This window comes from Aythya ferina (assembly GCF_964211825.1).
Source record: "Aythya ferina genome assembly, chromosome: 12".
In the NCBI taxonomy this organism is placed as follows: domain Eukaryota; kingdom Metazoa; phylum Chordata; class Aves; order Anseriformes; family Anatidae; genus Aythya; species Aythya ferina.
The window spans coordinates 13,151,866-13,166,635 of NC_140308.1; the positions used below are offsets into that span (position 1 = coordinate 13,151,866).

At 43.1% G+C, this 14,770-nt stretch overlaps 1 protein-coding gene across 4 annotated transcripts in view; it reads right to left on the reverse strand.

Annotated features, from left to right (window-relative positions):
* NUP93 (nucleoporin 93) overlaps nucleotides 1–14,770 on the reverse strand; it is a 78,684-nt gene that overhangs the window by 58,402 nt on the left and 5,512 nt on the right. For all 4 annotated transcript variants that reach the window (XM_084533517.1, XM_084533519.1, XM_084533520.1 and 1 more), the window contains one exon: nucleotides 14,483–14,600. In XM_084533517.1, the coding sequence (XP_084389643.1) occupies nucleotides 14,483–14,600 (118 nt within the window). The remainder of the gene's footprint in view (nucleotides 1–14,482; nucleotides 14,601–14,770) is intronic.

Sequence of the window (14,770 nt, forward strand, 5' to 3'; positions counted from 1 at the left end):
TGGCCCTAGAAAACAGGAATAGCCCAAAGGGATCAGCTGCAAGACCCCCAGTCTCAGGAAGCAAAGTTTAGACTGCAAAGCTGCCTCCATCAACAAAAGCTAAATTAATACTTATAATTATTTACTAATTCTTGAATTAGCACTGCTTTCACAAATGCAACCTGTAACTTTTTAATGCCATCAGCCTTGCACGAAGCAACGTTACTGGGTGTGACCACATGGAAGTCTCAGAGGAAGATTTTGCCACTGCTGATGCTGATATGCTATCACACCTGACTTGTTCTAGAAACTGTAAGCTCAGTTTTTAAGATAAGTATTTGATACATCACAGCAAGGCCAAGTATCTGGTGTTAGAAGTGTGGCAAAGGGGTGCTTTAAAACTGGGGGAAAAAAAAGTAGAATAGATAAATAAGCTTGGGAGGGGATTTTAAACTCTGAGGTCCTACCTTGCTTGGCCAGCAAAAGGCTCCATGAATTCATACATGTAACAGAACTCCTCAGCTTCTGGAGGAAGTGCATTAACTACATCTTCAGCTAACAAAACAAACTGCAACACTTGCTGAAAAATAAATGGTGAAAGAAACAAAAAGGCCCTTTCTTTAGTCACATGCAAGAGGGATTCAATTTCACTGTCTACTGCATGCATTTTATATAAGGCAGATCGGTCCGGGATACCGGCCGAGATGGTTTTCAATTTATCACTTTGGAACTTCAGTCAGAAAAAAAGATGAAATCAAGCAAGCGATTGCCTCTGACACTAGGGAAAGAGCCTCACTAAAAGCACAGCCTGATGGCTGTCTACACTCCTCGGTGGCATGTACAACCAGATCACAACTCTTCTGCCAGATATAGTGCTCTGCATGTTCCGCTTGCTTCAAGTCAGTTAATCAGCATATAAAAGAGTGCCAGTAAAGCCCACTCCCATTCTGAATTGTGACTATTCTTCTCCTGATTCAGCATCTGACTAATTTCAAAGTTTCTGAGGTAAGGTTCAAATAAAGCGTCAGAGAAATTCTGTTTCAAGAACCCACTGAACCATCTGCTCCTGCAAACTGAGATGGAGCCACGGGCCAGGCAAAGAACACCCTCTGCACTGTGTACTCACGTAAAAGAGGCTTTAGATAAGAAGTCTGCCCCATCTCCCTTGGCCTGAGATGGCGATAACCTTTTGCAAAGTCTTCTGCTTCCCATGGATGACGACAGTCAAGGGTGCTACAAGGCAGGAGACACTTCAGAGGTCTTATAAAATTAATGGGTTTAGAAGCAGCAGCAGCAGGGCAGCAAGACGAACCTCCTCTGGCTCCAGTTGGGCACTCCCAATGTGCAACACCTTCCCCTGAGCTGTTTCTGCAATGAAACGAGTCTTTGAGTTTTGCTTCCCACCTTCCCCTCAGAATATGTGGTTCCAAGCAGCGTTTGTTGCCAGGATGCACTGCTACCACGTAACACGTTGGCTGGCAATTGGTATTTCATCTGAGAAGGAAAATGTTACAGGCACTTCAAGAGGCAACACATGCGGAAGAGTTTGAGGAAGAAGGGTTGTGGGAAACGACACAAACAAGAGAAGATGGAGCTATTGAGACAAACAGCTAAATCCTGCCCTTGAAGGCAGACTGCAGGATCAGTCCCCCGATGCTGGTTGTGCTGCTGGAAGGAGATCTGCTGACCGAAAAAGCGAGACTTCTTCTTCCTGGTGCTACCCTGCAAAAAGCATGTCATTTCTGCCACTCGTGGGGACAGGCTCTCACGTTTCCTCCCCAGACCCTGAGCCCCCACGTGGAGGAATTTATCCCTGGAAAAAACCCCGGAGTCTTTTCAGACCAAGTGCTACCCCACTGGCTTGATGGACCTACTGTAAAGAAAGGGCCTGAGACAGCCTGGAAGATGCTAGTGGCCTTCTCAGAGCTTTCAAATGTCAGCACAAAGCACCTTACATGCTGGAAAGACTCCTCCAAAGCACCTGAAAGATAACGTGAGGGGCTTGGACAAAGCCAGGGAACACCCAGAGGGAAGGAAAGGAGATGATGGTTCTGCTGCTGGAAAATCTAACTGCACACCAGCCACCACTACACCAGCTACAGAACAACTCTTAGCCAAAGGTTTTAAGGAAGCTAATTGGTGGTAACCCCTTCCTAGCTCAGTTCCAGCAACAGGGAGCCAGAGGCAGCATTCATTTTGAGTGCTTGCTTCCATAACTCACAAAACCATAAGCTTATAATAAAGCAAAGGCTATCGTGAAGATGCAAAGTCTTTCCTCAGAAGAAAAAAATCACGAGCACATTAGAAAACAGAGAACAAGGCATTTTTAAGGATACAACCCCCCAGACAAACAGCAAAACACTCAGCGCAGCACATTAACTAATTACGCAGAGCACTACCGCGCACTTCGTCCCAGCAGCAAATACGAAGCCAAGCATTAACCTCAGTCAAATAGCAAAACAAAAATAAGAGAAGTGATATCGATTCGCAGTATCTGTTGAGCAATCCAGCTTCTTACCATTAGAAATGACCTGCAGATTTTCAGGATAAGCCATCTTTAACCTTGGAAAAATTAAATCAAGCTAGACAGGGACTAGGAGAAGAAATATAGCAGGGCTAGCTCCGCTGTACAGAGCCCAGAAACATCCGAAATACAGAGCCCAAAGGTGTAATTCCAGTGAGGTGCTCTTTGCACTCAGCTTCCACCCATAGCTCACACAGGGACCTCAGGCTGGGGATGCTCCCTTTTAGTCAAGACAATGGTGGGCCTTTTGCCTACTGCATTAGTGCTCATTTCAGACTCGTTAAAGCCTTTACGTTTTTCTATCTACTCAGCAGACAGGGTAAACGGATTTAAACATGCCATTTTGTGTTACAAGCCTTGGGGCAGGAGAGGAAAGAAATAATGAATGTTTCATCGGAGTTACTATATGGTAACCATAGCAGGCAAAATCAATTACCGCCGCGAGGATCTGGAGATAACGTGTAGGTTCCCACTCATCTGCTTGAAATGTTTTTTCCTCCGTTCCCTCTCCCACTTCTCCTCAAATCTCTTCTCTCATATCTTAGAATCTGGCCCGAAGAATCCTGCTGGCTTGCAACCACAGAGATAAGGATTTGTCATGATGCTGCACGATATCCCCACCTGTGCGCTCCCACTTATCTGAGCTCAGATCAAATCCTTCACAGCTTGCCACTTCTGCCTTTCACACCCAGTTTGGCTGCGCTGAACTCTGTTATCAGGGAAGCCAAACAATGCTGGGGCTTTATCAAGAGCGCTGCGCCAACCGGACAGCCAGTCTCAAAGGAGACTGCAGAACAGACCTGAGGAATTAGCAAAATTATCCCCATGATGTGACTGAACACACTGAGGATGGGTAATATTAAAAAGGAACCAAGTAAGAGGAGATGTGCTCCAATAAATATCTAACTCATCCAGAAAGGGCAGATCCAGAAATCCAGCTCATACGACTCCGAGCAACAAGCAAAGGACGTCTGCTGAAATTTAAATGATGCCAAGCTCAAAACCAGTAAGAGGAAATAAATTTTAACACAATCTGTAATTGAATTGGGGAACTTACTACCACAGGAAGACGGCAGGGCCAAAATATAATGGGATTAAAAAACTGACTCAGTGTGTATATGGATATTGATAATATCTAGGGCTGTGTTTAACGATAAAATTGTGGGAAGAGTTATTACACCCCGTGCTTCAGGGTTCTACCAACCAGTATCTAACCACCAGAGAAGAGGGCGAAGCCTAATTTATTAGGAGACAAGCAGACATCCCCATGAGCTTCTTTGTCAGTGTTCCTCCTCTGAATTGCCCCGTGCTGCACACGAAGGCAGCAGAGTAGACATGTCCCAAATCCAACCTAATAAATCACCCACGACAAATTTACTTGCAACTATTCCCACATCTCCGATTCCAGCCTAGGACAGCCAACCGAACCATTCATAAAGCTTTAATCCAGCTCCTGAAACCAAAATTAAACGCTGACGTGTTTACCACATTTCAGTTTTTCTCATTCAGAAGCCTTTAAATGGCATTCACACACCACTGGCAAGCCTTCCCCTCGCTCCCCAAAATACCACAAGTTGGAAGAATTTCTCTCCCCTTCCCCACCTCCACCCCACTGCAGATCTGGCAGAATCCAGGCATCGGTGCTTTAAAAGGACACCCCAGAGACTTGCACTGCTGTCAAAAAAGCTGGTGACACGTTAATTTATTCTCCATAAGGTTATTTTAAAACCAAGCCTCTCCGAGCTCCTCCAGCCATTTTTACCAAGTGGCAATTAAGCACCTAGTTCCAATTAAGTTTTTAAAAAACTGACTGCTAAAAAACTTTGCTGTGGCTCAAAGCACTACGTACAAAGATTCATCCTGGTTAAAGCTAGGATGGATCTTGCCTTGCTAGGATGGATCATGTCTTGCATGCTTGCTAAGACACAAACGATGGAATGAAGAAGACCGTTTCCAGCTCCTCTCCCTGAATTTCCTTTGGTCATTTCCCCACGTACAGAAAACCAGCACATCAGACATTTCACGACTGCTTTGTGTTCAAACAGGCCTTCAGTGGTTTGGCTCAGGTGGGTGGGTAACGCTCTCGCAACCAAAATCTTGTCAAAGAACAGAACTGAGTAAAGAGTGGGCAGGAGGTAATGAGCATACCCAAAGTAGAAGGCAAAGGGAATAAACCCAAATGGATTAAGAATGAAATGAGAATGGAGGGAAGCGGAGAAATTAAGGGCAGGGAAGACAACAGAAGGGAGGCAGTGAGAACAGAAGTTGTGCCCAAAACCCAGCTGAGGGAAGTGAATGTATGCATGTGGCCCCAGCCCCACCTCAGAAGGCTGCAGCCGTCCTTCGGGAAAGTATCTTGACAGGAACACAAATTCATTTTGACTTCAAAAAGTTAGGAAACACACAAACGCACCACCTGAACATTTCATCTGCAAGCTGCCAAACGTCCAGGCCGCTGTTCTGTATGGGGAAGCCAAAGCACACCGGTGCTTGGATACCCACACAGCAGCAACACACTTATTAGTTAGTGACTGCCTTAAACCAAAGCCTGATAATGCCTAGGATTAAGATTTTGGATGAGGAGTCAAACTGCCTAATTACTACAGGGCAGGCACAACAATACACCTGTGGCCTTTCCCAGATGGCTGAATTACCCCCATGGCTTTGCGACAAACCCCAGCACAATTCAGCACAGCAGTAACACTTGCAAGAGGCTGGAGCAAATTAGGGGGGCTTGAAAGGAGGGCAAGGAGCTGCAGCAGCTTTTATTGTTTGGGTGGTTTGTTTTTTTAACTAGATCTGACGCACTGGCTCATTGGAAAAAGTGCCCATGGTTTTCTACTCGCGACACAGGAGCTGGGTGAGGTGATCCGTCCTGCTCACCCTACAAACTGTTCTTGGTAAGTAGTGATGTGCTTGGTTCAGCTCGCAGTGCTGTGAGCAATTAGTCGAGAAAGGTGCTTAAGCCAATGCTTAAAAAGCAAAGATATTAGCAGAAAAAAAAAAAAAAGCACAGTTCAGGGGAAAGGTAAGCAAAGCACCTCTCTTTGTATTGGTCAGCTCCGTGCCACTCTGTCCCTATTCAGAAGTCTGCTGAGTGGTGAACTCTTTTCTTTACATTAAAATTTCTTTAAATCTTCTTTTCAGAACTGAAATACAGATGACTTCTAGGCAAATTTTCATTTTCCAAACCCAAACCTCTGGCACTATAGCTGAAATCCATTAACGCACTGCAACCCCAGGAAGGAAAGCTTCTGCCACCCCTGACAAGACCCAGTATCCAGATCTGTTTGTGGCTACAAGTGAGGCTTCTGAGCACAAAGACTCTGCTTCCACTTTCCCCAGCAGCACCAGGTGGCCATACCAGGGCCCCTGCGTGCAAGAATTGGATTACCTCAAGAATAAAGCCCCCCCAAACTCTGGCCATTATGTTGTTGCTATCCAAAATGCCGTTAATACTTTAGAAATCTAAATTAACTTACTCATTTTTCACTTATTTTTCATAAAAGCAACAAGGATGAATCAGGTTCACGTCTGTTTATAATCAGTTCCACTATTAAATTCCTGCACTGCCTTGCAAATCTGTTAGATCAGAGCTATAGCTAAGGTACTGGAAATATCCAAGCCTTCTCCAATTAAGTTTATACTTTCTCTGTAATGGTTTCAGAACTAATGGGAGTATCAGTATTTTGTAAAACAACGGAGTGGTACTTTGCAAAAGCTCCATTTGGGCCTCCAATAAATAAAGCCACCTCTTTAGCTCATTTGTTCTAATGTGACACATGGAGGTGGCAAATTGTGATGTTGTATGAATTCCTGTATCAGTATCATGCCTTTGCACCACTTCCTATAATCGGAGTCTAAAACGTGCTATGCAATTGTTCCAGCACCACGAAAACACTGACTCCAGCAGTTCATTTACAGACTGTCCAGGTCAGCAGTCGATACAAGACCTCAGTGAGCACTAAATTCACGTGGGATGTTAAGAGGCGCTGGGTTGCCAGAAGTGCTGTCCTCCTGGATCCTAAAAACCAGTACTGATCCCGCAGTAATCCCTGCAACAACAACGCTGATCCAGGTAGGGTTTTGGTGAAGTTCTGACTTGGGCGATCACGTTCCACCACGCAGGGTGTGCTCCTGAGTGCCTGCCACACGCCAAGCTGCCTCCTGCAGCAGAAGGTCTGTTTGCCCTTCACAGGAGTTAACATTTGATGAGGAATTGGAACTGTTTTCCTCAAAGAGCAGAGCTATGCAGCAGGCTCCAAAGGGGAAGGGTGGGGATGAAGCCAAGTGTTATGACTCAAAATCTGGTCTCTGTTTTAAGATGTTTGTGACAAATCTCAAAGGTGTTTATTAAAAGTCAACCACTGTACCTATTTGAGATGCAAAGGGCATAGCTGGATTAAGCAGACAGGAAATATAAAATGTGCCAGGACATAGCAGAATTTAAATAGATCAATAAACATAGCCACTAGAACAAGAATTCTCAATTTTTCCATCTCATGACCTTGCATTAGCATCAAGTTTTAAAGTGTCCCTTTCAGGCTGTCTTTGCTTACCCAGGGAGGAAGGAAAAGGGAGGCAGACCACGTCTCCTCTCCACCGTTAGGAATTTACAATCAGAATCACGTTGAACTGGAAGGGCCCTACATAATTACTCCGACTGGCACACAACCAAAAAAACGCAGGCAGTTCAGTATCACTGTGAGCGAGGGTAATCTGGATAACAGATGAAATGCCACAGAGTACCAGACAGTATTCTACGTTAAATGTGCTGTGGTCTTCTCCCCTCCTGCCCCCCAACACTTGTTTTATTTTCACATTAATAAGGCCAAGGTAATTTAAAGCTGCAGTGCTGATTCGTGCTATTAAGCCAGTGATGGGAACTAGAGGAAACTGCTAGTAGATGTAAACGAGGCATGTGAGGGAGAAAGTGACAAGCAAAAAAAAAAAGAAAAAAAGGCATTACCAACGTTTTTGCCTTTTTTTTTGTCCTTTTATATAGTCTTACTTGCTTGCCTGCTGTGCATCATTTCACCAGCCAGCTATGGAAAAGGGAACCCTACACTCTTACACCCCAGGCACACCTCCGTGTCTCCCAGGGCATTCTCTGATCAGGGGTCCTGGGAGGCTGAGTGGTGTCGGGAAGGAGGCAGAGAGGCCTCATCGAGGCTGCGTGCTGTGAAAGCCCTCGCACATCTCAGCACTGTGCAGAGAGCCACGGGCAGGCTGCAGCTTCCCTTCCAAGGTTTGCATGAAGTCGTTACCTTCATTTCTCCCTTCTTTTGGTGATTTATATTTCTCAGGGCCTGATGCCTTAGCACTGTGCTCCATTTGCTGCATGCCAAACACCCATTCATTCCTCACAAAGGCTTTCTTCAATTGTCTTAAAACTGCCTCTGGCCATATTTAATTGCCAGAATATTTATATTTTTCATTTGCATACCAAATGTATACATTAGGGGTCAAATCCTTAATGAAATCAATCAAAAAGCTAACCCAGGTTAGTGGGGTTTGATCCTAGCGTGCACTTCTAACTTCTAATGGGAATTAAAAAAAAAAAAAAAAAAAGGGACTTCCAAGAACCTCCATAGAGAGGAGCAACAGCTTTTGAAGAATCCACAGTTAAATCTACAGAGAATTTTTTTTTCCTTAGGACTGCAGCAATGAGAAAAAAACAAAAAAAAACAAAAAAAAAACAAAAACAAAAAAAAAACAACAGCAGCTAACAACTAACCCTAAATAAAATGAAAAGACAAGGCAGAAGATTGTCCTTGTGTTCCTTGTCCTGGCTCTGCAATGGTTAAAGGGTCCCCACAGCTGTGCTGGCATCATCGATTAGGGTGAAGGAGGAAGCGACAGGAAAATAAAGCCACCTTAATTTCAAGCTCCATTAGAACTGAAGGACTTGGGGGGTGGGGGAAATCAATGTTTGGCAAATAGGAAAAGGACAAAAATCTGCAAAAGGAAAAATACATTTTCAGGCTAAGCCAATGCAAACAATGGATGGCGAACAGCACTCGAGGTTGCCCCTTTAAGGTTGTGTCAGCATTTCCATTTATAAACCCTGATTTTAGTTACACTCTAGTAGATTACCACAGGCTTTGGTGTTATTCTAGTAGATACCACAGAGTCTATCACAAATGATAATGTGCAATAGCAGTAAAGGCTCACTGAATAACGCACCCTTTCAGTGCCTGATGTCAGAGTCAGCAGTTTTGATTTGAGAGTTGCACACTACATACAGCGAGGCACACCACACAGCCCTGGGGTCAGCACCTTGGGACCAGATTCTCCCTCAAGAACTCCAACCTTAAAGCAAAAAGTCAGAGCTGCTGCTGGTACACAGCCTGCTTACAGCACTCTGCAAAACTTGAAAATATCCCAGATCCTTCACTTCAGTCTGCCTCGGCGGCCACTTGGAGAGGTTCGAGCCTAACCTTCTGCCCTCATTTAGATAAAAGCTCTTACTTCTCTTTCTGGACCTCTGAAGAGCTACTGGGTCAATAAACATCCACACCCAGGAATCAAGAAGAAAGCCTGGTATGCAAGCTTTCATTTCGGTTTTGCCTAGCTCAGAAGCCCACGCTGGAACTGTTGTACAAGCAGGGAAACGAGAGCCTCGCTGGAGGCCAACAACATTTCCCTCAGGCTTTCCAAGCAGATAAAACAGGGTAAGCAAGAAGAGCTCACATCTATTTCGAGAACCCATTTTCAAAGGTCTGCAGAGAGCTGGACTGAGCCTTAGAAGGTAAAACGATGCCATTTCTTACAAATACCACCGTGATTTGGGGCTTAAACATTTTAAAACAGGTACACAGGGGGCTAAAGCTAGTATCAAACCACCAGTACATACAAAACATACAGGGCAGTGCAATGCCTCCTGCAATCAGCCAAAATACCTTTGTGGGTATAAACTGGGCTCTGATCTTGCAACTCATCCCTACCAGGTACCCCAAATGTTTAATCAGAGCAGCACTGAACCTCTCTGACATCCATGCCTGACAAGCAGCACAAATGCAAGAGCCAGGTCCTAGCTCACGTGCCACAACTGCTCAGCCTTTTGTATACTTGTAGTAATTCCTCCTCTTCTGTACTCCTGCTACAAGAGTACATCACAGCTCACCTTTAGAGAATCGTGGAGAAATACTGGCATTCTGTTCAGAAAAGGGATTACATTTATAGGCACACACCCCGTCTTTGCAGAGATGGGCTTGCATCATCCACACTTGCATGAGGTTTTTAAAAGCCGTGAAGACACAACAAAGGAAAAAAGTGCATTTATCTGTTAAACACGGCATCAAGACCACAAGGAATCGCTTGACTACCCTTTTCTACTCTGAAAAGATTTTGCCAAAATAGGGCTTACTGACAAGTAAAATAAATAATCTTGATCTTGATAAACTCTGAGGTAGGAATTAACACGAACTGGATTTGCTCTGAGAAGTGTTTGTTGTGCTGTATACAGTTTAGGAACAGCCTTTGAAAGGAGAGAGGAAAAATACAAATTCCTATAATTTAGAGGCAAGCCTAAAGTCTTTTTCATAATCTTCCCGGCCTACTGCTCTAGTGGGAGACATTTCCTGGACTCGCAACCCTTTTATGTACAAGCAATCTACATTTTACAACTGATAAATAATTCAGATAATTAATTGAGCTGCAATTTGCTGCACTTCTTTTTAGTCAGCACTATGGCATACAGTTTAAAAGAGGCTCTGTACAGAAGGTTCCTTGTGCTTGTTAACCCAATCTGAAGCTTCTGTTAGGTGAATTCCTAGATTCTCTTAACGCTTTCTGAGCATCTCACAATATCAGCATCCAGGAACTTCATGCCCTAGACGCTCCCCTGCATGACTTGCCTTGCTGTGACTTACTCTCCCTAGAAGAAGCAGGGTATTTCCTGGAATTCTTCCTCTGCAGTGCTGATCGCCCTCATTTGAGAGATTAGATTCTAGCAAATCTCTCTCTGCTGCCCACATACAGGCTGCTAGAATAGACCACAACGCTAGAAGGAACAGAGGCAGTAAGTAAATACTTCAGGGAAGAAAACTGAAGAAGCTCAAGCAAGCAAACTGTCAGGGAAATCACTGATTTCTTCTTTTTCAGCAATTACCATGGAGGCAAAGGAGTGATGGGGGAGCATATGGCAGGAAGTCTAAGGAGTATTTTCAAGCCCTAAGAGCTTTGATAGAATATTAAAGTCAGCAGAACCCTAAAATTCATACAGTAAACATTTAATCATATTAGTAACCTTTGCTTAAGTGCAGCAGTCAGCAGTGCCTAAGCAAGAGGTCTGTGTTTCTGGCACAAATGCCCACGTTCACCTCCAGAGATGCCACCTACTCCTGCAATGTGGTGTACGTAGGCTGTACCCACGCAGTCCCACTGCAGCTTTACAGGAAGGAAGAACGCACTTGCAGTTTCAGGTACCTTAAGAAACAAAGTTTCAGCCTGCTAATCAAATGCTGTGAAGTATTCATGAAGTGATAACACTAATTGCACCAGCTGAAGCCTGAGGGATGCTACACATACAACAGCAATTTAAGTGCTGAAGAGCCTACAGATGACACAAACAGGTTTCAGGCAAGAAAAAGAATTTGCTGCAACCCATACCAGCTTGTGGATATAATGCTGAGCATCAAGAAAAGAAAGTAAAATGCAACAAAGAAAGGAGAGCTGAGTCCATAACACTGCTAAGCTGTGAACCGAGCTCATTAATTACTTGGGAAGAAGTTTGTGTTGGTTAAAAAAAACTAGTGGTAGTGCTGGCTGCAGGCTTGATGCAGAACTGAATCGCTCCTCACAAGCTGCAGAATTACAGCCTACCAGTGTGTCTGTGCAAATACCAAGTAACAGCAGAGGAATAGTAAAGCCCTGCAAGATTGCTTCCTTCTATCACGCTGCACTCCGGGATGCAACGGCAGCAACCATGGAGGGAGAGTTCCACCCAGGATAAAAGGACATTTATTGTCCTTTCATTTGGGACATCTGACCCAAAGCAAACACAATGAATCTGAAGAAACCTTAGGAAACTAATTAGCCAGGGAGAATGAAAACAGATCCCAATACAGTAGCCAGGGAGAATGAAAACGGATCCCAATACAATCAGAAGGTACAAGTAACATAGGAAGCTTTTGTAGTACATTTTTATCAAAATATCAAATAATTTTAAGACCTACCTGGTTAGCAGAACTAACAAAAAGATAACTGAAGTATAATACAAAGGTGCTCTTACATAAGAAAACCTTACTAAAAACTACTTAAAGGACAAGATCCTGTTGTTGGCAACCATGTACCAGTACCTACAGACAAGAACAGAAGCTTGTCCATGTTCTAAGCAAGTATTTTCGAACCACAAACCACTGTCAACATCAGCCAGACAGCCTGAGAAGTGACTGCAAAGACCATCACACAAAGCAGAGGACAATGTTCTGCAAAATAGAAGAAAAATCCTTGCACCTGTCAACCACAAAATAAGCAGGGACAAAACACTGAGCACTCAGACATTACCACTAGCCGGGTAAAATCACCTAGAACCGAGCACCTCACCAGGCTTCCCTCTGCAGATCAGTTTTAGCTAATTTACAAACGTTTTTTGCACAACAACTTGCAGATTTGAAGCCCATGTGTACTAGGGAACGTGAGTAGTTAGGTTTAAATTCAAGTGATCAGTGATTAAATCACCAGCGTTAATCACGATTCGAAATGGCAAGCAGCGAACTTTGATTTAAATTATTGATTTTGATCCTGGTTTTCATTTGTACTTTTTAGCTGGTTTCCTAATGGAAGGGTTGAATTCCATTGGCTGATTGGGCCATTTAAACACATTGATTTGCAATTAACTACTGCTTCTAATGCTGAACTTGAAACATTTCCTAAACACGAGGATACAATTGTATCTATACTCACAATACAAAGCTTATTTAAAAGGCATATTTGTTCAGAATCTTAAAGTTTGAAAACAAAGAATGGAAAATTTCTTATTTACTAGATTCCACTTACACCGGCCCTTACACGTTTGTATCAAGTTAGCCTTGGTTGCAAATTAAAATTCAATGAGGAATAAACCATATGAAAATGTTCAATTAAACTGCCTGATACATAGAAAAAGAGTACTCAACTTGTATTTCAGAACATTTGCATTTCAAAAAATCTCTTTTACTGAATAAAAATCACTAATTTTAGTAGCAAAAAGGTGGATTTAAAATGATAGCCAGAAACAGCATTTCAGCATCTAGAGATGGAAAGGGAGTGGTTTTAAAGAAACTTGCACGAACTCCCATGCAAGGTAAGGACACAATTCCTGCAGAAATCACCTGAAGGTGAAATGAATGGGACTCGGGTACCCAGTGTGTTTAGGCATGGCTGAAAATCTCTTCATTTCAGGAGATAAAATACTCCAAAAAAATCTGCTCCTGCTTTCTTCAAGCTTTAGCAATTAAAATCTTATTTAAGGCTTATTTTTTGTTTTAAAAATGCTTGCTTTAAATTTAAGTCATCTTTCTAGCAAGCTTGGTTCATTGTATAAATTGCCATAAATTAAAAACAAAGCTTTTATTTTTGAAGGAATAAATGCACTCTAAAATGAAAAACATTCCACCATTGACTTGGTTCAAAACCAAAATAAAGATGGGAAAATATACTGAGAAGGTCACCAGAATGTGCTGGTGATCAAACGATAGGGCCTTAAGATCTGGTGTAATTAAGGAAGAAGAGAGACTTCACACTGTAGTCAGGTAGCAGGAAAATAAAGCCAGCTATGAGCATTATGCAGTCCTATCAAGGAGCACGGCTGTTTTCCCACAAGCCACATCTCAAAATTCAAAGAGTCAAAAGCTCCATTGCTTCTGGGCTTGAGAATCTACAACAGCATTGCTCTTGAAGGATGAAGAAAAAACACCAGAAATCAAAGAATTAACAGCAGTAGTAAACCCAAAGAAGAAGAAAAGGAAGAGTTCTTGAAAAAAGTGACAGAACGGGGCCAAGGAAAACACGCACAAAGTTTAACATCACTAATTAAACACAACAACATTAAAATTGGAACAAAGGAATAAAAGGAGAAAAAGGGAATGATGCCAATGGTTGTACAGCTCTCGAGATATTATCATGCAATGAAGCCTCCAATTGCACTACTTTTTGGTGAAAAAGAGTGAAAAATCATGTGGGGAGAATGAGAAATGGCAGCCAAATATGCCAGGAATTGTCAGAAGGTGAAGAGAGAGGGTATAAGCTTTCAAATGATTAACCAATAATTCTGACTACTACAATTTTCAAAGCAACACACGACATTACTCAGTTAAGAGCCAGTTATCGAATTGATGAACACTGCAATTTCTTCTTCATCAGGAAAAGCAGTACACAAATATGCTGTAAGGGCAGGCAAATATCATAAAGCAAAAAAAGACGGGTCACGTTAATTTGTAAGGTATCTGGCGACATTCAAGACAAAGTTAACAAGATTAAATCACACTGGAAAAACACAGGAAAAGCAGCAGTCAGTCTACCACTTGGATGAGGTAACCTGAGACGCAGCAAAAGAAAAAGCCATACTCACCTCCGCTGCATATTAACTTAACTGCCCCCTATTACATACAACACCTTGAAAATCCCAAGTAGTTCTGCATGTGTTCTTCTATCAGATATTTAAAAAGGACTCAAAATTAGGAGAAGCATCCCTCAAATCAACAAAGACAGCAAGTGCCTAGTTCCTCTTGACTTCAGAGGAAGTTTGGAACTTAAGATGTTTCTGCAAATCTGGTACTTAGTGCTGCTTCTCATGGCTAACTCTTCCTTCACTGAAAGAAGAAAGTACATGTACCCTCTGTACTTCCTCTTTTCAGTGGATTAAACACAAAACAAGCCTATTTCCACAACAGTGTCAGTGCAAAACTACTTCCACAACAGCCTGAGAGGAGCTTTGAACCAGAGCCCAGCAAGAGCAGTTAAGGGGAGTGTGACACGTGTCAGAATTGGCCCTACCTGGATGTCAGTGTCCTTCACGGGTTCAAGAGGCTCAAACGTAGTGGCTGCACTTAGACTCTCGAGTCGCTGAGAGATATGAGATATATCAAGCCCTCGGGACCCAAGAAGAACAGACCTGTAAGGAAGAAATTGTGCAGGTATGAAATCAGTATCACACAGACAGCTACCAGGAAGAACTCTAAACCCAACCCGCTGTCCATCTTTGGGTCAGCAGCTAGCCAGGTACTGTCAGTGCTTCCAGCTGATGTGAGAAATGCATGAACCCAAACCTTGCAGAGCCACACA